Here is a 27,630-nt window from a genome sequence, read left to right on the forward strand (position 1 = left end):
CGGTTTATACCACAGCAGCTTATTATGGCCATCATTTATAAACATGCAGCCTTTATTATAGAGTATAGCCAGCATAATATACAAATATTGTAAAACCAGTATGTCAATATATCTAAGCAGTCTAAGGCTGTGCATAGAAATCCATCAGCAGTGGTGCATAGGGATGCAGTACGGGGAGTAAGTGGAGCTTGCCCCCATGGAGCTTTCTCACTAGCACATAGATGCTCAGGAATTTAACCTTGAAGTTGTTTCATAGACAGAAAAGACTGTTTCAGATGACCCACTGACAGTCTGTCTGGACAAGATTTGAAGAGAGCAGACACTGCTGTCTGACACATGTCTCTGGACAACACTCGAAAAAATATCTGTCTAAAAGTAGCATTAGAATGGCAAGATATAGGAAAGTACTGTGTCACTTTATTTATTTGTAAAAACATATTAACAGGTCAATATAACTTAAACTTCAGGAAAAAAATGATTTAAAAATCTACATGTAATTCACTATAATTCCCAAATTTGATTGACTAACACATCAACACATTGTTTCAGATCGTTATTTTTTGCAGCACATGGCTCACAATAAACAATACACTTAGTTCGTTCCAGCAGAAACTAATAGTGGGTCCTGTGAGGTGGAACGAATTGGCAGCCGGGTCTCCAGACTACAGACTACCATCAGAGTTGAGCACATCAATGCTTTGGGGTTTTTTTGCTTGTCATTCACCCAAACACAGATTATGCAGATAATAATGCATGCATTAAGTCAGCAGTTTCATAATAAGCACAATAATTTACTCACTCATTTCACACACTCTCTTTGGTTTCACTTCAACTTTACACCATTGAACTTTACAGCTTTAAACAGACTAGTTTAAAGCTGTAAAGCACCACTAAATCAATAAAGCACGTAGCCTGGAGGTTTAAAGTTGTCTGAGAAAGAAGAGGAACACGGAGACTTAAAGAAGCTTATTGCATTATGTGCATTCTGAAAATGGTGTTTTCTTCACAGCCTTGCAGAAGTCCTTACACTAGTTTGCTTCTCATTATCCAAGCTCTTCTTGGCTCATCGCCACTGTGCGTTGGCAGCCGAGACGTACAGTGGTGCTGTTGTGACAGAAAAAAAAGTGTTTTGATTTACTGCAATCCAACTGCTCAGTTTTCAGACGCAGATAAAAGCTTTTTTTGATGATATGCTGTAGCCAGCGCTAACTGAAAGCGCTCACTCTTCACTCATCCGGGTTACAGTTATTGATTATCATGTAACCGGGTTAATCTTTGCCACAAACACACTAACCTTAACTGGAACAATCAAAAAATAAGAAATATGTTAGTTAGATATGGCAGAATAAAATTGCTTGTCTGTTTTTGTTTTTTAGGATAGCCTTGACACTTAATGCTAAAGATAAAAGAAATGGAGGAACTACACAGCTGATGGCAAACAGTGGGGCTACTTTTTGCATAATAGTTTTAAAAATAAAAGCTATAAAAACTACAGTTTGAACGTGTATATTTTTGTATGCTTAGCACACATTTTGTAACTTTTAAACTTTTTGTTTTTTAAAAACTGAAAATCTGACAGTTAATACAAATAGCAGTGCAGATGTCAGTGTAGTGTCCCGTGAAAAAAACAATTTGAGCAGCAGATTGATTGTCAGTTATTACTCACCAAGACATATGGAGTGCATATTCATGTGTGGAGCTTTCTGGACTGCGTGGAGCTCAGGAAATACTAAACTGTCTGAACTTCTTTCCAGCGATGAGACACTGCTCTCAGTTTGTGGCTCTGCATCTCCATGTTGTCACTAGTCCCAAAGTTCTGTCAGTCCTTTGGGACTAGACTTTTCTTGCAGTGTTGACAGCTGTACTCTCACAAACTGACAAAATATAACAACAGTACACTGCTGATAGGCAGCCATGTTGCATATCAGACGTGTTCAAAGTAAACTAGTTGTCACTTTCTGATAGCAGACGCACTGAGAGCTTTCCTGTCAAAGCACAACAATAAACCTTCATATGAAATCAGGGCACAGGTTCCCCAAATACAACACATTATCCTGTCTTAGTTGATACACAAACATTTAGATGTTCTGGCTCTCAGATTTAACGCTCCACTGGAAGAGATGCCAAATTGTACTCTGTAGCATGGAAGAAGATTTATTGTGGGAGAAAAGTAAATATGAATTTCAAGATCACTCCTTCTCATTACTTTTACAGAAAATAACCAGCGGACACTGATGTTCTTGTCTTCTTCAAGTCAAATGCCCCTGAGCACTAATCTCCAGTGGGGTGGATGACATAGGACAACAGTGCCTGTCAGATTGTGTGGGGCTGTTTGACACCATCCCCCTGCAGTTACTCCTCTGGCTTCGTGACATTTCCTGCTGACTGTCAGATTAAATAAGGGTTAAACATTTTCTTTAAGATTGAAGAACAGGTGGTGAGAAACAGGTGAAGCCTCTACACCTTCAGGGGCATTCCAGTCTGAGTTCACGCAACCTAGAAGACCCTTCGTAGTTTTTGGACCTCCTACGCGTTAACACAGAGCCTCTGCCTCATGGAATACCAGGTGTTGGTAATTTGGTGTTGGTGCTGCTGAATTTCAAGTTGAGAAAGACATGCTTTAAGAAATAATCTAACTGGATGCCTACAAGGTCTAACCCCTTCACTCCAGTACAGACATTTCTAAGAAAAATAATTAGGCATACTATGCACACAATCTCAGTGTTAATGCAGAATTTTTTAATACTAAGTACAATACAGAAAATCAGTGGTAAACAAAGAAAAGACCATGTCCTTGTTTGTGCCCTTGCATTTATGCCCGGCAGGATGAAGTGAGAGAGCAATGAATGAGACAGGCTTTAAGACAGAAAAATCATTCTAGTCTCAAGAAAAGAGACACTGATCATTTTCAGCTGATGATATTAACGGTGTAGAGGTGTAGAGGGGTCATTCAGAAGGCTTTTAAAGTGCAGACGATGCTCCGTCGGGACCACAGTGCACTACGAGTCACTAAGTCTCTTTACCTTTCTTCAAGTATTATTTAGCTTCAAGCTCTGAAGAATCAAACTGTGGTTTTTTTTTGTTTTTTTTAATGAAAATCTACATTCAGGCAATTTCTTCAGACATCTATAAAATATTCTACATACATCTCAAGCAAAAGCTTGAGCTCCAACAGACTAAGGAAAGCCACCCTTCTGTTTCCAAATACATTAAAACTGATAGAGTGATTATGTGTTATCCATCATGAAATGAAACAAAGAACATGCCCAAGAAAGCTGTGTCCACGTGTGCATGTGTGCTAACAGTGAACCTTTGGTCCTTTTCACTTGGTCTCCGAGAGCTTTGCCAGGCTGGCCTGGCGGAAGGTCGCTCGGTCCCTCATCTCCAAGACACAGTCTCTCACCATCTCTGCAAACATGGAAGGCCAGAGCTTGTGTAAAGCTTCGCCCTTCAGGTTGGTGTCTGATGCACTTTGGACCAACTCCTGTAGGTATTGCTCTAGCATAGCAGCACGCTCTGATGACTCCACACTGCCCTCCTGTGAAAGAAAGCAGGGCGTATTATTGTTGCAGATTCTGTTTTTCTACTGCGAGAAAAACTGTGTGAAACCTTTGGGATTGCCTGTATTTTCTGCATGAACTCCTCACAGTGCTCACAAAAATCTAACAAGTACACAGCCTTCAGCTAATAACACACAGACACTAATAATCCTAAATGTCTTTATTAAAAGACACCCATAGCACATTAACAGTACCTGTGGGGGATAAAAAGTGAAACCTTGGATTTTTAACAGGTTAGAAATGGACAGTGTTCACAAGGAAACATTGGACCAGTCCTCTCTACAAGTGGTTCAACTCTAATACACTCTCAGGATGTCTGGTGTGAACAGCTCTCCTGAACATCTCCACTGGGTCATGGCACCTGGGCTCTCACTGGGCAACTCCAGAAGGTATAATTTCTTTGTTTGAATTAGTTCTGTAGTAGTTTTAGTTGGGGGGTCACTGGCCTGCTGTAACACCCACCATCTATTCAGATTCATTACAACGTCTGTAAGAGACCTTGATAAAATTGGGAAGTCTATAAAACATTTTCTCTGGCACCCCAATAGCTCACCTACAGTGCTGTGAACAAGTATTTGCCCCCTTCCTGATTTCTTAGTTTTTTTCCATATTTGTCACCTTTAGTTTCAGATCAGCAAATAAATTTTAATATTAGACAAAGATAACCGGAGTAAACGCAAAATGCAGTTTTTAAATGAGGATTTAATTTATTAAGGGAAAATTAAATCGTGAATTAACTGTGATTAACCACATTTTTTGGAAAGCTGAGTTCAGTTTTACTAGTCAGACCCAGGGTTGATCACTGCCAGACGCGCTGAATCAAAAAAAACACTCAAATAGAACCTGTGTGATAAAAGTGTAAGTAGGCTTAAAGATCTCAAAAGGCAACACATCATGCCACGATGCAAAGAAACTCAAGAACAGAGGAGAAACAAAGTAACTGACATCTGTCAGTCTGATAACAGTCTGGTTACAAAGCCATTTCTAAGGTTTCCATAAGGATTCTGTGCACTAACCCTGCTCACTGACAGGGATCTCTAACAGTGTCTCTGAGTCTTTCCCTCCTGCTGCACCTGAACCAGCTGACTATTTTCTCATTTATATAGTCCAAGTTAAAGTCCATAGTAGAGCACATTATATTGAACAAGCTTGCAGCTTTGCAAACATGAAATCCCAGTTAGACATTAGTTAGACATTATATTCAAGCAGTCATTGATATCAGATGAGTGAAAATTGTGGATTTATTAAAAGCTCTAAATAAAGTCTGTTGCATCCTGGACCAGGGTTCTGATTAGTTTCTCCACCACTGAGAATGTTTTGATATTGTAGCAGCCATTTGATAGTGGACGTTTTTGAAAGTTGTTTTGTATTGGAGAAAATAAAATTAGACTTGTGAAAGTGTAAAAATAAATGAAAAGTACTTAGAAATATCCACTGTTTAACATCTCTTCTTTTAGTGGCACTGCACTAATTCTGTTAGAAGTACTACTACAAAAACACTGACTTATAGCCAATACTACTTTGAAAAATTAATTTCCCTGTCACAGTGTCTTTTAGCCACAACTTAATAATCACATACACCTAACCTGTATTACCAACTACTAGAAATCCCAACGAGGCATGTGCAGTACTGCTTAAGAGTGTTTCTGTTTCAGCTTCTGAGTGCACGCGAGGCTGTGGCTCAATGAGGAGAACTGCAGATATTTAAAAACATCGTGATGCCTGATGAGCGACCAGGAGACGGCAAACCCGGAGAGTCGGCCAGCCTGACTGGAGGTCCACCAGACTACATCAAATGTTACACATGTGCCAGAGAGACTAGCTCAACAACTCCTGCAGGATGGCAAACGGCAGGGTGGTCAGTGATGTTCCCCCCCCAGTTTTGCCAAAAACCTTAGACCATTTCTAAGGTTTTTGTGCAACAGCCGACAAGGCCGATGCTCATGCCAAGGCTATGACAATACCTTGACTTTTTTCTTCAAAACAGATGAGCTAACAATTCTGCAAAGGAGGCTGAGTCAAAATAAAGGGCAAGGCAGGTTTGGATAGCTAATTTTCCCTTAAAAAAGAAATCCTTTAAAAACTGCATTTTGTATTTACACACTATCTTTGTCTAATATTAAAATTTGTTTGCCAATCTGAAACATGTAAGTGTGACAAATGTGCAAAAAAAAAAAAAAGGAAAGAAAGAAAGAAAGAAATCAGGAAGGAGGCAAATACTTGAGTCTTCTGCTCAAGGCAATTGCTTCTCTCTGCAGTGGCCCAAGTTTGAGTCTACTGAAGACCATTTCCTGAAAGTCACTCGCAGTCCACATTTTCCTGTCTACCCTACACTGTCCAAATAAAGACCTTTTTTCATTGTGCATGTTGTGTTGTGCTGTTGGAGAGATATTAGATAGCCCTTACTCCCAGTTGTCTAGTCCAATTAGCTTTTTCTTGATGCCAGCATTCAAGTGGTTTCCATACTTACTCCAAAATATGCATATAATATGATTAGGATGTTTAATTTACAAATATAATACAGTGCATTTGTTGATTTTTCTAGCTTATAAATATATTTATTTTTCAAACAGCAATGATAGCAGTATGCTAGATTAGTGGGAAAAGAGGTTTTATATAAAGTATAAGCTATTTCAAGCTTCTGTTAAACAGACTACTAGGTTATGAATTCATTGCTGGTGTTGGCTGTATTACGGGATTGGGTAAAAAAAAAAATATAAAATATGCTTTATCTCATTTAAAAATAAGCACCAGAGTGAAACACGTGCACCTTTTCCTTAATAGAAACAACTCATCAAAATGAAAGAGGTGACCTGAACATGGGGCAGAAAGGCAGGAGCACCATCATGCCAAAACAGGTACTGGTGCCTGATCTGCACAAACATGTCAGATGCTCCACTCTGTCCTGAGTGAATGGAGGTGCCAGTTGCTAAGAGGCTACAGTAGCTATAGGATTAGGCTTCTACAGTGTGCTGTTATCCCAAATTCACTGTATTTATTGTTGTTGAATTTAAGAGCGAATAAAGAATTCAGTAATATTTGGCATTTGGAGTAAGACCAAGTGTAATCATGTTACTGTATTTGGTTGAGGAAAGTGGTTTTAAGATCTCAGAAATTGCTGTTCTTCTATTCTTCTGCATGTTATGTGGGTTTTATAAGCTGTCATCCAATGCAAAGTTTCTGCTAACAGCAGTGGTATTAGTTACATTTATCAGTAAAACTTAAGTAGCTCCAATGAAAGCTTTCTGGTCTCCTTGAGTCATGATGATGATAAGCAAATGACTTGTACTGTATAAATAAAACAACATACACAATATATTTCCTTGGTGTAATATTTCTATGGATAATACTGCAGCGAAGAACAACTTTCAGTCCATTTCACCCCAGCTCCTCCTTTCCTGCTGTATCTGACTTATTCAATATCATATCTGTTGTAGTTGAGGGCTGCTCTGTTCCCTAAATATAAATTACCGCTGATCAAAATAATAACCTTCTTTGAGTACAGTGGTCCTGCATGAATTAGATTTCTGGTAAAGGATTGATGTCAAGTACTGATTCCTTTTTGATTCTGCATTAATGACCTTTGTGTCTTGAGGATGAAGAATAGCATGCACTCTAACTAAGAACTAACCTCAGGGCTCTCTGCACTGCAGTCTCTGCTTGGGTAGTTAAACAATGCTCTGCTCAGGCCTTCTCCCAGGAGTTTCCCATTATCACGCAGCTCCTCTGGACTCAGTCCTGCCCGTCGGCCACGCCCTTCCAACAGGAACTGCAGCTGCCTCTTCCTTCAGGATGAAGAAAGACCGGAAAGAAGAATAAGTCAGACACAGACTGAAGAAACACACAGACACCCGGGGAGAAACAGTGGCTGCAATGAGTGACACCAAGATAATAAAGGCGTGTCCATCAAATGACTATCTCACCTCAATACTGTGAAAACAGTGCTCCTGAGAAATAAAGGAATTGGCTCACTTTCTGAGAAATTATCAAAAATGACGAAGCACATTCAGCTCAGAAATCTCTTCTTTTTTTCCTTTTTTTTTTTATTTCATTGTTAAAGCAGCACAGGACACAAACATAAACTACATCAAATGCTGCTGTATAACAGAAGGAAATGTCATGTGATACATTACTGCACCAACATGTGCCACAGGTCAGTGCCAGGATGCTGAAACAGTCTTTTCAAAGAAGGCTGGAGGCGAACATTCCTTGTAAGATAAGATAGTTTGGAGAGTGTGTGAGTGTGTGTGTGTCACATCAGTGTGCATCAGACACGCATTATTATAACTAACACGTTAGTACGGGCCTAAGGAAGTTAGACCTGATTGTTGTAACACTCCAATAGAGTATTATAACAATTCTAAATGTGAACAAACACACAAATACAACTGTCCCACAGTACAACTGAGTGAAAATGAACAGCTGTTGAAAGCAGAGGATTCACAGTATTGCATCTTGCACATGCAACTTCATACTGTGATGAACTCTGAGATATGCTTAATGTGGGTCTCACACACCCTTGCTAGAGGAGAAGGAGGGGAAGCAAGGGACAGAGGGAGGACATTATGATTGGAAAACAGTTTATCATTGATTGGTGACAGCATTCTCTCATCTGGTCCATCACTGGACTATTCACATTCATTACAGGAAAGACAAGAAGCACAGATTTTGCATGGAATTAACACAATTAAAAGATTAGCTAAGTGACGTTATTAAGGAAGCGATGACTATGACTTGGCCCAATGCCAAATTTTAGAGGAGCCTGTGTGCACAGAAAAATCCAATAGCTAAAAAATATATGCAAGATAACGGCAATGACAAGTGTTTCTACTGCCAGTTAGAGCTCCTTATGCTCCAAAACACAGTGAGATAAATTGAAAGCATTTAATGTAATGAGATCATGAATTCCATAGTGTAGGATGAAGTGATTTTTTTTGACTAGAACGCCTGTGGCGCACATTCAGATAAGAATAGTCCGAGAATGCATACCTATGCCGAGGCTATAAATTCTGCATGAATTGAGACCCTGGATCCAGAGAAATATCTGAGTACATCAAAATGATGTGTACCAGTTTTTCCTTATTTCTATTTGATATGTATGTATGTGAAAATGTGATGCATAATGTCAAATTTTGTCCTATCTTGCAGTGCAAATGTCCATAACTTTTAAAGTATTCTTGTTAACAAACACACAACCCAAACCCAAAGGGAAGATTGTTTGTGTTTGCATCCAGGGCACCCTGCAGCATCAGGATCCCAGTGGGGGCAAATCTTGGAAACCATACTAAACAAAACAAAGACATAACAAGAACTAAACATGATTTTACCATCTTTCAACACTGTTTCCTCATTTATAATTGTCTTTTCCGGTATTTTTTAAATTACTATTCAAGCAGGTAAACTAAAACCACATGTGAGACAATCTACAGCAGTTTTCAGATTTTTTTTTTTTTTTTTTTTGCTTGTTTGTTTGTTTTTTTAGAAATAAGTCAGTAAATCAAGATTCTGCATGCAAATAACAGTGACTTAAATTTATGCACTGATACAAAACAATCTTTGACGTTGGGCTTTTATAGACATGATGCATGAAGCAGAGGTGCGATGCAGCACAGAGCAGTCCAAAAGCATTTCATTACACTTCTAACATGATATTGAAAGGGCAATGCAAAGGCAGCTAAAGTTCATTGCTAGGCTCACATACTGCTGCACTGACCACCCAAAAGTTGTCAGTGGATGTTATAAATTTGCTTAAATTTTTTTCAACATGAATTGGATAAGTTGTAAAAAATGGATGGATGTAAGGATGCATTCATTTATTTATTATCTGCAATCACTGCCTACATCTGTATATGTGCATCGGCCATACAGACCCATCTGTATGGTCTCAATACTACATTGTACAGCAACTGACAATAAAGTTGAGTAGTTTCCTTTTATTCTGCATCACCAAAATTTACATTTACATCTGCATTTTTCTCTCATTGTCATCAATGTATTGCACGTTAATGGAATAAAGATACAATTCTCATGACAAGTTTCTGGAACTGACAATTTTTTCATAAGGAGCATCATGTGTGCAGCTTTTGACCTTTTACAGTTTAGTCTCAGTCCTTAACTAACACGTTCTGGCCAAAGTAGTCTTGTGCGTGACAAGTTCAGATTTTTTTTTCTTTGTGAGGATGTTTTTTAATTGACCCTGAGTGACAGACCTCAAGAGTTTTTTTGGCTGGTGAGAGAAAGGAATGTTTGTGTCCAAATGCCAAGTACCCACCCTTACCTTGAGACACACAGTCTAATTCCCCTGGCTCCTCTGTGCCAGGCTCTGTCTCACTGTTACTCACACACATGTACCCACAAAACGCTATGCACAGGCATGTACACACATGCACAGAAGCCTACACATCTGACACACATTTAAGGATCCACACATTTTTGACAGATTTAAACAAACAACCTACACGGTCCAAGACACAGCACACACCTGTCATTAAACTATAGTTAATGCTCTGTTACGGTAAAACATCTTGGATAAAGTTCTCACCTGGACTCCTCGAGCAGCAGGAGGAGCCGGCAACGTGGAGTTTCGGTCGCTGCTATATGACCCAGTGTCCCAAACACACGTTCTGCAGCGATCACATCATTCATGGTCACCTAAGGTCAATACAAAAACATACACATACATACACACAAGATATTTCACTGATGAGCTTTTTCATGTGTTTCCCAAATAAAAATCAAGATTTACAGCTTTGTCATGGGTGCAGCCTAGTAAAAATGTCTGACCCCATTTAACAGATGCAAGATAGGATAAGACATGATAGTGATAGCCAACATAGGAAAAACAAGCGGCAGGTGAAAACTAATTTAAAGATCATTTATCAGATCAAAATGGGTTCCAATAGAGAGGCAATATCCTCAGGTAGGACATTCCAGGAGACACAGACCTATAATTTAAGGCAGGCAACAGTAAATTAATAGTTTGACATGTTTTGTATTATGCTTATTCACTTTCTGGTGGAGAAACTGATAAGAAAATCAATACCACTCTCATATCGCCCTGTTAACTTGGCAGCTGAACACAGATGCAAAAGCCAGTTTTTTTTTTGTCTGAGACTGACAAAAAACACCTACCAGCACAGCTAAAGGACACATCTGTCCTCATTTCAAACAAAAACAGAAGCATGACTGGTTAGTGTTTGAATGGTTTGCCATATTAACCAGGTTTATGCTAGTTTATTACAACCCCATTTCCCGAAAAATTGGGACGCTGTATAAAAAATTGAGATGAAAAAGGATGCAATGATTTGCGAATTAAATTATATATTTGTAATATTGTTTATAATAAATTCTGATACTAAATTTCACTGTGAAATTTATTATCAATCATTACTGTGCCTTACAAAACCTACATATCTCACTGCCTATTAACAGCAGGACTGTGTTAAAGGGTCAAGCTGATCCTCACCTCCTGGCCATTGATCCTCTGCAGGTTGAAGTGGTAGAGGCGGTAGATGACAAAGGAGCGCCAAAGAGTCAAACTGACCACTGGGTTGCCTTCTGGGTGGATGGTCAGCTGATCTAGGCGCCTCACTTGAGCCAGGGCCGCCAACTGTGGCAGACGGCTAATGTTGGTTTCCAGGAAGATCAGATGCTATCAAAAATAAATAAATAAATAAGTCGGTCCTAGTTAAAACAATAACTAGCTACAGTATATCTGCTATGCCAGCAACTCACTAAGTTAATGGCAAAGACTTAAAAGGTTTGCCTTGGGACAAAAATGTTTAAAAGATATATAGTTTCAAAAACTTCAGTGTGCTTTGGATAAAAATATTCAGCTAATTAACGGACATATGATTTTTTTTTAATTTATTTAACTGATTTTCTTCATCTGATGTCACTCTTAGCATTGTTAACATTGTTAACATTTGTTAACATTTCGTCTGATTTGCCGTGCCTCAACAATATGCCCAAGAGTAGAAATACCTGTGAGGCAGCTATAAGTTCAACTGAAACAGAAGAAATACTGTATAGTAACTATACACTGTACACTGCACCACTATGGGCCCTGGCCACTGACTATTAAATCTACTCATCCAGTGTATATTGGATTAATGTGATGCTATACAAGATCCAAAAGAAATAGATCAGCTGATAAAGGCACAAAGGGACAACACCGAAGGACTATCTGAACATGACTTGGCAAATGGCCACCAGCCAAGACCTCCAAAGTGGTTCCCCTTTGTGTCATGCCATGTCATGCCACTTTGGTGAGTAATCTAAATGAAAACTGGTATGAGCTTATTCATTCATGATTCACTTAAATCAACACAGTTGCACAGCTTATTATATAACATGGCCTCACCGATAGATTTGGGAACTTGACTCTTATTCGTGGCAGTGTTGGTACAATGGCGTCAAAGTTGATGTAGCGGAAGGTTATTACAGTGACAGCACCAGCAGTCTGAACACCCCAGCCCCTCTCTAGGGCCTCCAGGGCTCCGAGTCCAAATAAACGCAGGGTGTCTCCATCCAGCTCCGCCAGGTGGCTGTCAGACAAGGACAAGCTTTGAACACTGCCGCTCCCTGCCTCCACAAGCCTGCAAATTATATACAAACACACACAAAAACAATCCTTAAGTCAATTTTCTCATACTAAATGCACAGATTGTGCTGTTTTGTGAAACTTGAAGAATGTCTTCAAGCCCAAAGTGTATGCTATATTTGCTTGAAAATTCAGGCATTGTGCTAAGAGGAGGGTAATGCAAGAGAACACTCTGTGGTCTAGTCAATGTCCTATTTGTGCTGCCCAATTGCTTTCTATTCTCCTATGCAACAGTTGAAGTGCCCTTCTCTGATAAGAGAGTCGTGAGAGTGGAGAATCTTGGCAAGTCTCAAGGAGACGTAATCTCCGTCTGGGTCTGCTGACACTCAAGGGACTTTTCAGTATAGCAGGGCATCAGATGGCTACTGGCTCCACACTACTCAACAGTGATCACTCTGAACTGAGCCCGCCAACAGATGAATCACCCTTATTCATGTTTCATATACTCCTGATGAAATGCAACATAAAGCCGAAGTGGCTTTAAGATTAATCCCTTGATTACTGAAGTCTAATCCAAGATTACTGCTGAGACCAAACTTCAGAAAGTGTGTAGAACTGTGACCTTAACTAGATAGGTTAAATAGATAGTTGGGGGCCCAAAACAATGTAAACAAAAAGTACATATAATATTCTATAATGAGGCTGCAGCATATCTGAGGCTTCTTTAAAAAGTCACCATTTTTACAGAGTGGCCCTCAAACAATGACATTTTTCTGTAGTGCAGAGTAGGTGCAGTTTCCTCTCCTAGGTGGAAAAATGTAATCAATAAGTTAAAATAGTGAACAAATACTGTAAACTGAGCACTTAAACTGAATTAGTAACATTCCTTTTTAAAATGAGAGGTATGCTACAGCTAGTTTTGGTGTCTCAATTAGATTAACAAGCTTGACCAAGTAAAGAAAGAATAACAAGAAGAAGGAAGAAGGAACGATGAGATCAGTCTATTTTTCAGTGTAAACAAAAATAGGCTTTGCATATACCGGTGTTCCCCGTTTAGTGTGCTGTTTCACTTCTCAGCAGGTGATACTTTGGCCATGGTAACAGATTTATGTTCAGTGAGTTAGATATATATACTGTTCAAAAAAATGTAAACACTTTAATTAGAGTGTAGCATCAATTCATTTAAACTTCTGGGATATCGATCTGGTCAGTTGAGTAGCACAGGGGGTTGTTAATCAGTTTCAGCTGCTTTGGTGTTAATGAAATTAACAAGTGGACTAGAGGGGCAACGATGAGACAACCCCGAAAACAGAAGTGGTTTTACAGGTGGAGGCCACTGACATTTTCCCCTCCTCTGCTGCATCTAGTTCACTGTCACTGTCACTACTGGTAGGATGAGGTGATACCTGGACCTTACAGAGATTGCACAGGTAGTCCAGCTCCTCTAGGATGGCACATCAAAATGTGCCATTGCTAGAAAATATGCTGTGTCTCCCAGCACAGTCTCAAGAGCATGGAGCAGATTCCAGGAGACAGTAAGTTACTTTAGGAGAGCTACACAGGGCTGTAGAAGGTCCTTAACCAATGACAATGCCCGGCCTCATATGGCGAGAGTATGCAGGCAGTTCCTGCAGGATGAAGGAATTGATACCATTGACAGTCCCCCACACTCACCTGACCTAAATCGAATGGAACACCTCTGGGACAGTATGTTTTAGTCTATCCGATGCTGCCAGGTTGCACCTCAGACTGTCTGGGTACTCAGCAATGCCCTGCACATTTTCCGACTATAGCGGTTGGTGAACTAATTTAATCATGTAAGACAACATGAACTTCTCACAATACACCATTGACTGTTGAGGAATGTCCCAATCAATCATATTTTTATCTAGACATATTACATCTATATAGATAATGTGATCCACCATGCACCATGTGGATTCTTATTCAAATGTCAAGGCATGGTCATGGTGTGGGGAATCCCACAGATGTATTAAAAGAAATTGATATGGTGTACCAGAGTCAACCTTGCTGTTAGTTTGTTTTCTGCCAATGGCCAAAAACTGAACTCCAACTAAGAAAATCCCCTGAAAGTTTAGAGAGCATTTCCTCAAGTAGAATGATTACAACACGTACAGTCATGTAAAAAAACTAAGTACACCCCATTATGTAATGCAGTGATTCCCAAAGTGTGGACCGGGGCCCCCTGGTGGGCTGTGAAGGTACTGCAGGTGGGCCGCAGTAATAACAGAAATTCAGTTTGAAATTACTCACAAATATGTACAGTTACATATTTATATAAATGTATTTATTTATTTATTTACACAAAATGTGAATTAAAACTGGTAATAGGAGGCGGTTAGTTTGTGATGTTAGTCATTACTTTGACCTAAATTTACTCCTCCTGTGTTGAAGTTTGTGCCCCAGCGGCAGTGGGTCACATATTGGCATTGGCACTTTTCATATGACTTAGCAATTTAGCCAACAGCCTGTGTTATTTATGTTTTTTGAATAAAACATTTTATGAAATACATCACTTTCTCTTGTATTTTGATTAGAGTGAAGATTAAAGATTGGGTGGGCCCCGAGGGATTCTCTGATTTTTTTTAAGTGGGCTGCAGCACTCCTGACTTTGGGAATGGCTGATGTGATATACTGCAGAACAACATTGAGGTCAGACTGTGAATGGGCCATTGCAATACCGTGATTCTTTTTCAGCCTTTCTGTTATAGATTTGCTGCGGTACCTGGCAACATTGTCCTGTTACATGGACCAATTTTAGCTGTCGGAGAGATGGCCTCACATTTGACTGTAGAATACTTTGGTATACAGAGGAGTTCATGGTCAACTCAATGACTATAAAATGTTCAGGTCTTGCAGCTGCAAAATAGGCCCAAATCATCACCATTGTCCTTGACAGCTGGTATGTGAGTATTTCTGCTGACATGCTGTGTTCGGTTTTTGCCAAATGTGGGGCTGTACATTATGGCCAAAGATCTCCACTTTGGTCTTGTTTGTCAATAGGACATTCTTCCAGAGTTCTTACGGTTTCTTGAGATGCAACTTTGCAAACCTAAAACATGCTGCCATGTTCTTTTTAGAGACAAGAGGCTTTCTCCTTGTACTGTCATGAACTTTAACATTTAACAAAATTACTGAGGCCTGGAGAGTCGGAGATCTAGCACTTGGGTTTTTTGCAAATTCTCTGAGCACTGCACAGACCTCAGAGTAAATTTGCTGGGATGACACTGCTGGGAAGATTGTGGTGTTTAGGTAACACACACTTGAATGCTCCAGAGCAGAAAACTCAAAATCTCCGTTTTTATAAAGTTGGTCAAACTTTCTTCTGACCAACTAATCAAATGCATTTGATTAACCATATCTGGTTGCAACCTGCCTTCTCATTTCCCATGAAAGCACTACAGGTGTACTTAGATTTTCACAGGACTGCACAGCGTCCTGTCAAAAGTTTCTTTTCACAACTTGTACCTTAAACAGTACAAAGGGTCATAATTATGCCCAATCCTTAATATATATAGACCAACCTCAGGAATTGACGTGAACACCAAAATGTACAAAGGTTCAAACAACAAGTGCAGTATAGGCAGTATATAAATATTTTTATTTCAAATAAGAGTGTAGAGAGTGATAGACACACTCCTTCAGATGACAAGAGCTCTAAATGCATCCCAACAGCAATGACTGCGAGCATATGTGTTATTTAAAGGTTTAAGAAATAGTAGCAAAGAAGTTTTAAAGTCACAAAGTCCAAGTGGGTCCTGTTTCAACTAAACACATGGACAAAAACATGGAACTAGACGGGGAGACGCCAGACTCTGAAAGGCAGTTTAATATATTTAAGGAATATGCCACGCCTCCAAAATGCAAGAATGCCAAAGGCTGTAAATCAGAAGGAGCTGGAGAGCAGTGCAGGAGATGGAGCATAACATGTAGATAAGTCACGTCAAGAATGAGAGTAACTTCTAAACTTCTGGCAGGGTGCCATCAACACAATTTGCATGGTGTCACATATTGTTCAGTACAGCTGAAAAGCTCCATGTTGCATTGAATCTCCTTATGACATGTACAAATGCTGAGAGAAGAGTAGAACAAGGCGGGGAAGACGGAGTAAAGAATCTATCACAATTACAGGGCCCCTTCTCTCTTTATGAATTACACAGAACCAACCAATTAGGGCTATTTAACGTAATCCAAAAAAGGTTTTAAGAGGGACATCTGTCATCTCTTAACAACTGAATCCCACCACAGAAACAGCTTGTACACATGCCTAAGTATTATGAGGTAGTGATGCAAATGAATCTGAACTGAGCTGTTATTTTACCATAGCATTTCATCATTTTACCCTGGTAAAAAGTGAATACAAGTTGTTAAGATGTGTACTTACTGGGTACTGATGGCTGCACAGAACAGTCCTGTTAATGTAAAGTATCCCTACAGCTTGAACTGGTTTTGAATTTCTTGAGTTCTTCCTTTATTCATACACACTTCTAAACTTCTTTCTCACTACTGTTCAGATATCTAACTGATTTATGGGCCTCAGAAAATCCCACCTGTTCAGGATCTATGCACAAACCTTCATCTCAACAGTTTATACTCTCAGCTCCACTACTGAATTCCTCCTCTATTGCCATGCAACCCTTATCCAACTGTCAGGGGTAATGAGGTTAAATAAATCTAAAATTTCACAAAAATAAATAAAAATTAACCCTGCATTACAGTCATACTTTGGTATGATGCAAACTATTGACCCATAAATTTTACACAGCACAATGATGCTATCAAGCCAAAAGCGCTGTCAACATTTGTTTCACATATTATTGGAAAGGGACAATTTGTTTTTGTATATAAAGAAACAGATAATGTCAACCAGAGATGACATTATGTTTCCTTACATACAGAGATAAATGGTTCCTTTCCAGCCAGTATATCTCCTGTTCCATTTAAAGAAAGCTGAATAACTAAACCTTTACTAGGACATAAATACACACACAGTATATGAACTTTGGAAATTAGCATTTTAGTCTGGATTTAGGTTTATGTGTAGCTGTGAAAAGAAACACAACTGAACTTCCAGGCTCTCTGAAAAAAATGATTGCAGTAATTTTAGTCCATTCTTTAACATATTTAACAACATTCTGAACTCGAAGAAGGGGATGGATGGATGGATGGATGGATGGACGGACGGACGGACGGATGAAAGTGCAAGCCTTCTGTTGCCATTAGTATTTCCTGTAAATTTGCACCCAGAAAGACCTGATAGGTGATGTCATGAAGTTAGAGTGTCGATTTAAGGCCTTGAAAAACAGAGACACGTTCATCCATCATTTGCCCCTCCGTGCACTCTATGAGGGAGGATGGTGTAATTTTCTTCAGGGTGTAGTACTTCAACAGCTCTCCAAGGTAATCAGGACCACACTGTGTAGGCATTATAACATTCTGTACACCCACCCACTGTTGAGTGAAACAAGTTTTAAATTTCCAACCTAATGCTCATATTTCCAAGCATTTCGAGGATTCTACACTTTGACCTTTTTAGTCACACATGTGGCTTCTCTTTCATGTTAGTGGTGGTGCCATGGTTTGTAAATTACCTTTGTATTTTGTCTCACAGTAAAAGCCAAAGTAATTCAACTCCCAGGTGATAAGAGTATGGCAGAGTCTTCGTCACTATGACCTGTTAAGCCATGATAGTGAAGTTACAATAGGAACACTGGCACTGAACATTCTGCTTTGGGGCCCTTTTCTTATCCTGGTGCAGGAAGGAAAGGCACTCTTTGAAACATGTAATAATAGCCCTTGACACAGCCCATACTTTCATCTCAGCCCTCCCCCTCATAACTCATCCAGACCTGGATCACAGTCTTCATAGGAAAGAATAGCTTTACTTTCACATTATACAGAGTCCAGACTTCTGATTTAAAGTCCTTGTAATATCATGTTATAAGCAATACGAAGGACAGAACTGTTTTCAGACATCTTACGTGTCCATCTGCTCATCTTACCAGAGCTCAGAGAGCTCAAGAGGTCACTGTGTTGTATACGGATATTTCAAGATAGGCTACACACACCAGCAGGATCTGAATATGTCACAATGATGATCTCTACATGCTCTATCTATGCCATTCTGCCATCTGTTGATAGGGGAAAAAAATGGGACTGCAGCTGCTAAAACAATGCATGTAAATGTGAATGACAGGAACAACCAAACAGCAGTTTGTTAAAAGGTCTTTCACCCAGGTACGATTGACATTTTATGAGAGTCTATCAGAGGCTGTGAGAACTTTCAGTATATTAACAACACACATCATTAGGCCATTGGTGTCTTACTTGGGGTCTCGTGGGCTGTTTGGACGGCTGTTGGTGTGGAGTCTGATCTCTGTTCCCCCCATTGGTCGCTCTGGTCCTGAACCTGGGCTTACCCGCCTGATGTAAAAATAAACAAAAATCCTCAACAGCAGAGCCAACAATTCATTTTAAAATCCAATAAGACAAAGAAAAACATTATAAGTGCTAGATAACTATGATACCTAACCAGAATCACAAAAACAATAATTTTCATAGGAGTTCTGCTTTCCACACACACACAGGATTGTCACCATCACACACGACACAAAATTTTACACACACACACTTGTTAATACTAATTTAGGTATTAACTGCGCTACTTGACTTTGTTGAATTGTTTCTCATTGGTTGTTGTGCGTAGGAAGAACTCGGGAAGAACTGCCATAATTAAAGAGCCTTTCTCAAATAACTCATGAATGACGGAAATGTTATTAGTTGTGCATGTATGTACTCAATCATCAAGCATAGCAGTGGACAAATTTAAATACAATTTTTGCTTCAGTCATGGTGGTAGATGAAGTATCAGGAGATTAATTACAATTAATCCTGAGGGAGACATAAATCCCTGTACCAAAATTCTCAAAAGGAAAAGTCAGCAGTTGATCAAATGCAGTAGAATTCACTACCAATGTGTGTACAAAATGTCATGATAATTCACCCAAATCATCATTAGATTTTTCAGTCAGAACCAAGCTGGTAGACAGACCGAGTGAAAAACATTCTCATCCATAGAGGAAAGCTAAAAAGGTAGTAAAGTCAGTCATAAACCATGACTGAAGCCACAAGTCTAACTAGACCAGGAACATAAGGTTGCACATAACACTGGTGTCTTAACTATTCACTAACCATTTACCTTCTAGGAGACATCTTATTATTCTATCTGTCCTGTTTACCTCGGTTCATCAGGAGAAGGCTCCTGTGTAAGGCCATTGGTCTGGGCGGGGCTGTGAGCGGGGCTGTCCTCTGGACTGACCTCTTCTTTAGCGCCATTTGTGGGTGGGAGCTCCAGGCAGGCCCTGACACCCTCCCACTGCTGTGCTGCATTACGAATTGCTAGACGCCGCTTCTCCTTGATAAACAGAACACACATACACACACACACACACACACACACACACACACACACACACACACACACACACACACACACACACACACACACACACACACAAACAAAAAAAAAAGAAGTTTTCCAGTATCAATTCTCCTGAGCAGGACAAGCTAATAGAACCTCTCTGTACATTTTCATCTAGTCACAGGAAATCATATCCTTCTTGCCTTGCTTGTATCAACTATACAATGTTAAATAGTTACAGTAGCATTACAGCATTGTGGTTTAACAGCATTTCCCTCTTGCAGCAGAAAAATGTGACATCCCACCCTGCAAGAGAGAAGATTTCTGCCTCTCTGCTATATTTCAATCATTCTGTTGTGGCCTAGCTGCAGTTTCAATATGCTCAGCTAAGGAATGTGCCACTCCTCGTAGCAGGGTTGAGTACCAATTCATGGTAAGTCCTTGGCCTTTATGAACCTTTAGCTGTGGCATTCAATATAACATTTTCTCAATCCCAGGGATTAGCAAGAGTTAGGTTACTGAGAGACAATGAATTGTGCACAGAGTCCATCTCAGTTAAAGCAGCAGGAGCTCTGGCACACACACAAACATATTTACTGCAAAACAGATGTATGCGCAAGGCAGAACATCTTAGATCATTTAAAACAATGAAGTGTAATTTACAGACAAATTTACAAATATAATACCCTTGTGGACTCTGTACCCTACTCCACCCCCCACCTCCCCCCCACCCCAAAAAAAGGGTTATTAGTGATACAGAAGAAATCCAAATGCATGAAAAAAAAAAATTCTTTGGATTTAAACTATATGATATTCAGCAGATGAGTAAACTACAAATCAGATATCATCACTTATATGTGGCATTTTAGGAATGCTAAAAGCCATGATGCTGTTAAAGATCAACCAAGTGCTTATTGTCTCCCTATTACATAACTAACTATACATGATTCAGTTAAAGAAGTAGGTACTTTAGAGTTCATTCAATTCTTCTTAACAGCTTGTTGTGTTGATGTCATCTGTAATATGCATTTGCTTGTCCGAAAACAGTAAATCCTGGCAGACAAAGACAGTAAGAGTGAATCTCATCGAACTGGTACCTTATGAACGGATTGCTTGTGACTCTCCTTCTTTTTTTCCTCCTCTTTTCGAGCCTGTACACCTGCCATGCGCCGATCCTCGTCCTGAAAAAGATATCCGGTGTAATCAGAGTGTCGCTCCATTCATGAGTTCTGAATTATTCAAGAGAGAGGGGAACCACAAAAGACCCTGCCAGGACGAATGCTCTCTACACTAGAAATGGACCATTATGGAGGCTGGTAGATAGCCTCACACAAACCGGCTGCATCATGGGATTATCTGTCTGATTTTCAGTCTCAGATAAACTGAGCCCAGCTGTTGGGGAAAGCCAAATCTCCCAGAATGCAATGCTGCCAACACAATCTCAGTGTGCCAGCTAAGAGCAGGGGGATATTCAGCTGTCTGTGATGAGCTAGAGCTAGATGATGCTGAAGTCTGATAAAGAGAGGCAAAATGCCGTCAGCTGGTGGAGAGAGATTAAGATGCCAAGCCTCTATAACAATCCTAACAACTATTTTTGTAGGAAAAACATTTTATAACATCAAAGTGAAAAGGCTGTTTCAACAACCTGATCAAATAACCTGTAACTGTGTAACTGTGTAAGGATGCTATTTTTCAGTAATAATATATTCTTTGTTTGGGCAGCTGCCACACAGTATGTTGGTTATGTATTTGAAGATTTTTCTATAATATTTCCAGTTCAACGTTGAACTCGAAGCATATTTAAGTATTTTTTTGAAACATAATAGTTGCATTTAATAATAAATGAACTATGTGAATTATTGAATGTATGTGCGCACACACACCCACACACACACACACACACACACACACAGATAGATAGATAGATAGATAGATAGATAGATAGATAGATAGATAGATAGATAGATAGATAGATAGATAGATAGATAGATAGATAGATAGATAGATAGATAGATAGATAGATAGATAGATAGATAGATAGATAGATAGATAGATAGATAGATAGATAGATAGATAGATAGATAGATAGATAGATAGATAGATAGATAGATCTGTTATTCTCAACCACCCTTGGGGGCGTATACCATTTAGATCTTGGAACTTCCAGGTCACACTCGAATGCCTGCTAGCATCTTGCACCCTGCTATTACGTGTATGTGTATGCGTGTATCTACAGTCAGTCAGGCATGGGCTTTGACAGCGTAGTGATAACATAGTGCTCTGGAGGCATAGTCTTCCAAATCAGTTATAATATGCTTAAAAAAATGTAAACTTCAATGCTAGGCAAATAGTTCTGTCATCAAGTCAATGCTGTGCATCTCCCTAAAGTTAACTGAAAATGAAACTGCCATGTAGATTCACAGCTGACGTTTGCTGGAGGTGCTTTAATTGCACTTTCATAATCATGAAACTTGCTAAACCTGAAACCTGTTAAAAATCAAGTAAAAATGTGAAAATTGCTGAAATTGGAGTTACAGTGATTTTTTTTTTTCATATTAGCACTATGTTTGGAGGGCAAGGTGTGTGGTACTTACAGATTCCTTTAAAGTACAAGCTCAGACCTGGATGCTCCTTGCTTGACAGCTTCTAAAAGCATGCTGACATTTCACCATAGCACATTTCTAGCGAACTGTATGAATAAAATGACTTCATGTTTTCTGAGAAAAGTCAACGTTTTGCTACACACACTGTCTTTAGAGTAAGTGTAAATGTTTAACTTAGAGTCATAATTTAGTTACTGATTCATGTTTGCCATTAGCACACAACAAAACCTGATGAATGCTGTGCCAGTGTCATGGAGCAAAGACTCCAGGGCATAGGACTGTAAAGGTCTGCATACAGGTGGAGACGCACAGTGACAGTGAATGGGAGACTCTGCAGGTTCACGATAAATTTGAACTGTGAAATCATATTAAAGTTTATGTCAAGACTGAGTCACTCTCAAGAATCAACATTTACAGTGACTTCAGGAACATCAGAGAGTGACAAAAGTTTTCGACCATCAGCTCAATATAAATGCCTCATAAGAATATGGCATGGCTTTTATAAATACAAAGCACAGCAGAGTCGTAAGCTGTGAATGTTTAATCGCTTGAGGCAGCCCTTTGCTTTAAAAATATTTGTGAATATTTCTTCCTTATTTTTGGTCAGTAAAATGTAGCAATTAATTACTGACAGGGGAAAAAAGCTAAATTATCTGAAAGGATAACAAAAACTCTTAGCAGGTATTGTATATTTTATCTGGTGGCTGGTGCCCAGTTTACTTCTTGTAAACACACACAGACAAACACATCAGTCTTACTGTGATGCGCTTCATGTCCAGCTGTCTGAGATGAAGCACACAGCGCAGGACGGCCTGCTTGTACCATGTCTCCAGGGCTACAGGATTCCCATCCAGGGTGAGTTCAGAAAGGGAGCACAACTCTCCAAGGCAGGCTAGCTGGTCAAAACTAGAAACAAAGGAAGAATATTTTAAACAAACTTGTGAGTTTCAGCTTTTTTCAGCTTTTTTCAGTACAAAGACTGGCCTGCACTAAATGTTTTACATAGAGTGGCTAGTACTGAGACGTAGAACAAACACTTGAATTCCTGCAGTCTGCATTTCCATCTCCATTTAACTCAAGTCAGGCAAATCCAAGTATAGTCAATGGTAAAGAACTAAAATCTAATTTTTCTAAGATCAAAACTGCTCAAGGGGCTGAAACGGCTAAGAATTTAACCATTGTTATCGATCAGAATTTGTTGGATTAATCATTGGATTCTGTTCTTTATAAATGCACCTGATCAGCAGCTAAGAAGCTGGATCCTTCTTACCACTTTGCTCAGTGTTTTATTATTATTTGTGGAAATCACATAGGCCCGGTTATCTGTGTAAAGACACGTTTAAAAAAAACAAAACAATTTTTATGGCTTTCACTCTCACATTTTACTAATGTTTGTCCCCAGAGTCAGAGCTAAATCACGCAAAAAAAGCTTTCAAATATAACCTGAAATTGTCGAGCTGGGAATTTAGGTACTCTTGATCAATGGACTGCTCTCAAAGCTGTACTGTAATTCATGTCAAATTGCACCTGTTTTGACCTTAATACCTTATTGCATTTGATTTAGATATGAGGTTCACTCATTTGTCTGACAGTTGCATATGTGTTTTTGCTTGTCTTTATCACTGTTAACTCTGTGTCCACTGCCCTCTTGGTCAGGTCACTTTTGAAAAAAAAATAGACTTTTAAATGAGACTCTGACATAAAATAAAATAAAGAATATAGAAATAAATATTGCAGAGTCTGAATTGTACACCAGGAAAGTTATACAAGACAAGTAACTGTCTGTGTTTTAATTCTGACACTTTTTGCCTCAGCTCGTATTGACAGAATGGAGCCAAGCGTACACATGCCATGATAAACTGGTAATTCAGCAGGCACTCTGGCAGCCTGACATTACTCAGGGGGCAATGAAGAGAGACAAATCTGCTACACTGTTGATATCACCCCGTGGCAAAAGGAGACATGAAAAAGCAGAGTCACGCTATGTAAGGCAGGGGAGATTCTATCATTGCTAATTTATGATAATAACCTTGATGAATCATTTGCCTGGAACTACTTAAAGTCCTAGTACACCGTGCCTGCTCCTAGCCAGAGGTTCCACTGAATGTTAAAGACCATACTGGAGATACCAGGGGCCTTCTAATTTAACACAGTTGAACACATGCAGTAGCTCAGGCCCTTTCTGTTATGGGATATTAAGAAAACGAGAGACATGAGATCGTAGCTATAATAAACAGGCGCTTGAGTGCATCTTACACATTCTGCCTAATTGCTGTATTCATAATAGTGAATAATAATAATAATAATGAAGACCAGCACCTTTACAAAAACAGAACTTGTCATTGTTGCACCACACGCCAGTCTCTGGTTGCTACTAAAGGTCCAATATCAAAAATATCAAAATATCAAAAATATTTTTTGAGCTGTGTGTACAGAGCGGGGGTGTGAATAAAAACTATGTAGCTTCAGGCTGCATCTATATTAGCACTACCCTACAATCCCTGAACCTATTCTTCATTGACTTATTAATCATTTGATCCTATATGATAGGGCGTCTTCCCTAATTCAGGCAGGGATATTTTGTTTGTTTGTTTTTCCTTAAGGCAAGTTTTGTTATTAAAAAAAAAAAAGAGCAATATTATAATAAGTTAACATTTATATTTTAATATTAACTTATTTCATGAAGGATTTTTGATCCAAGATCCTGAACTGGGTAAACCGACTGCACCAAGGTGATGAGTGTGCTCTGTCTCTACCTAGCAACAGAGCACAACTGTTCTCCTATCAGCATTAAAGAGTTCCAAAAGATGCACACACCAACCAACCTTCTACACTGCCATTATAGGATTATACACTGACCATACATTAAAATACCCTGGCATGAAGAATGATGAATGATGCATATATTTTTTACATAATGAAAATTAGTTCAATAAAGATTACTGAACTAATTCTCTGTAAAGTCGGAAGTTTAAGAATACAAATGGATTTTATTGTCTGTGACTATGTCATGATTCTTAGCATGTGTGAGCAACTGAAGTATGGCGACACAAGAACAGCAATGCTGGTTTGACATGTCTGGTCAGATCTATCAGAGCCAAAGGTGGCTATGGCCAAGGGGGCTAATGAGCAATGTCCCACCCTGGATCCCAGGGTTATTCAGTGCTAAGACGATGCTGAGTTAAGTTTACTCTGTGACATTTTGATTGCTGGGCTCAGAGATGGAGAATAAAAGAAAAACAGCAAGGAGGATATTGGAAAAAAGTGTGTAAAGCAGTTTGACAGTTGCACTAAGACAAAAAATCATACCTCTCACTCATACTACACACCCTTACCCTAGGTATGCTGCCTATGAATTCATCCAACCTCCAGATCTGTCATCAACAATTACCTTCTCACAACCTGCGTCTTTGTTGCCTGAATAACTTTAAACATTCTCACACCCATTTCTTTGGTAACAGATTGTTAAATACTAAAAATAAAGAACATATCCAGGATGTTGTGCTCTAGGTTGCAAAAATTGCCCACTACAGCAAATCTGTGAGTGTGTCTGGCTGTGGGTGTGTGTGCTCTGCCAAGAGCCATGGGAGGGGACGTGGCACTGTCCGGCTACCATCCCTGTCTCTGCCCTGCGGGAAGGAGGGAGTTAAGCGGCACAAGCTCTTACCTGGTGATGTTGTTGCAGCTGAGAAAGAGACGCTGCAAGCAGGGCAGGCGGTCCACCCCAGTCTATAAAGAGAAAGAGGGAGAGGGAAGACAGAGAGATGGAGGGATGTGAAGAGGAGAAGGTGCTCAGGAAGAGGGCACTGCATCGTCACTGTCGTCAGGGCTCTGTATCCCTCTCCATTCCCTGTCACCTTGCAGCTCTCAGCTCCAGCATACAGCATCCCCATCCACCCTGCGCATGCACACACATATACACACATACACACACACACACACATACAGCATGCTGCCTTGTCTGCACATGGAGAGGAGGGGCAATGGAGAGAGAGAGAGAGAGAGAGAGAGAGTATGAGGAGGAAAGGGGGAGGGGAGAGTGGAGAATGTGCTGCGCTAATGCAGAGATCCCCTGCTGCAGAAAGCTAACTTGAAATGCTCATAGTCCTACATAGCAAGCAGCTAGCTAAGGCACTGCACCTCATCATCCAAGGACAATAGCTAGAGAAAATTCAATGGAAACTAACAGGGATGTGGGGAGTTTTACCATCAGGCAGGCTCACCATCAAAAATCAATGCAGAATTTATTGAGGGGGCGGGGGGAAAGCAGCAGCTGGGCAGCTGGCACGCTGAATTGGACACAGGGACAAGCGCAATGTCATAATCACAGAAACTACTTAGATGACAGCATGGGGGTAAATCATGTTCAGCAGTAACAACGTCTGGGCTTTTATATGTGTGTGGATGGCCAATTTTGAATTTGCTTGAGGCAAAGAGGACACTCCCAGCAGCAGTCTGACTGGGCTGCGTCATTGTCCACCCACACTGCAGCCAACGCCTCACAAACCTCCTTCAGTTTGCTGCCATTCTCTGTTCAAATAAGAGATCAGACTGGCATTTAGGTTATGCTACCCACCCTCAGAAAATACTGGAAGCAGGTTTCATCCCACCCACACAACCATATAGATACAACACACAGTTATGCAACTCTGTTATCAATTGCATACAAGGCCAACAAGCTGACTACAGTATACGCACCTATAGAGAGTGCAGTACAGTGTGCAACATCAGCAGCAATGCAAGCGAGAACATTTGCCTCAATATATATAATAATCGTAACAGTTTTCTACAGAAAAACTGGGGAGCTAAAGTCTTTCCTAGCTGACGCTGGGCAAGGTACACCCTAGACAGGTCACCAGTCCATCACAGGGCCAGTGCATAGAGAGTAACAATCCACACCTACTGCCAATTTAAAAATCGCCTGGTGGAAGCTGGAGTACCCACAGAAAACCCACGCAGGCACAGTGCTAACTATGCTAACCACTGCACCACTGTGCCATCCATGTGAATAAACACATCAAAACTCAAAGGAAACATCACACCTCAGCTTTTTTAAGCTAGTAACAAGCTTAACTTAATTTTAAATTTAGTGGTGCAGCTCAGTTTTAGTAAGATGTGTATTAGCTTGTTTAACACACTGCTTTACAATGTGCACTCCTTATTTACATCTCTGAATTATAGGAGACCAAAAAGATTGAATTCAAAATATTTTAAATTGTTAACTCAGCAATATGTCTTTACATTAACAAGAAACGTTCTCTTCTCTAATCATGCTATTTTTTAATGTGGATTAGGCTACCTGTCCAGCATGAAATAGTGATGAGACAAAGCCAAAACAAATATAAAAACACCTGGATATTTTTTCTCAGGAGTCGGTAAATTTGAGTGCTCTGATGTTTTTGTATGATCTTTTTACTCAAATGTGGTAAAACAATAGAACTTGGTTGCCATTAAAAATGTAGTGGATATAAATAAAGGTGTGCA

At 39.7% G+C, this 27,630-nt stretch overlaps 1 protein-coding gene across 1 annotated transcript in view; it reads right to left on the minus strand.

Moving 5' to 3' along the window:
- Nucleotides 1-3,081: 3,081 nt before the first annotated feature.
- lrrc49 (leucine rich repeat containing 49) overlaps nucleotides 3,082-27,630 on the minus strand; it is a 33,333-nt gene continuing 8,784 nt past the window's right edge. The window contains exons 9-18 of the mRNA XM_030721909.1: nucleotides 25,814-25,875; nucleotides 22,905-23,052; nucleotides 20,641-20,724; nucleotides 19,362-19,537; nucleotides 18,451-18,546; nucleotides 11,923-12,157; nucleotides 11,026-11,211; nucleotides 10,102-10,211; nucleotides 7,192-7,345; nucleotides 3,082-3,538 (exon numbers count right to left, since the gene is read on the minus strand). Coding sequence (XP_030577769.1) covers nucleotides 3,323-3,538; nucleotides 7,192-7,345; nucleotides 10,102-10,211; nucleotides 11,026-11,211; nucleotides 11,923-12,157; nucleotides 18,451-18,546; nucleotides 19,362-19,537; nucleotides 20,641-20,724; nucleotides 22,905-23,052; nucleotides 25,814-25,875 — 1,467 coding nt within the window. The 3' untranslated portion in view covers nucleotides 3,082-3,322. The remainder of the gene's footprint in view (nucleotides 3,539-7,191; nucleotides 7,346-10,101; nucleotides 10,212-11,025; nucleotides 11,212-11,922; nucleotides 12,158-18,450; nucleotides 18,547-19,361; nucleotides 19,538-20,640; nucleotides 20,725-22,904; nucleotides 23,053-25,813; nucleotides 25,876-27,630) is intronic.

The sequence above is a fragment of the Archocentrus centrarchus genome, chromosome 3 (assembly GCF_007364275.1).
Source record: "Archocentrus centrarchus isolate MPI-CPG fArcCen1 chromosome 3, fArcCen1, whole genome shotgun sequence".
In the NCBI taxonomy this organism is placed as follows: domain Eukaryota; kingdom Metazoa; phylum Chordata; class Actinopteri; order Cichliformes; family Cichlidae; genus Archocentrus; species Archocentrus centrarchus.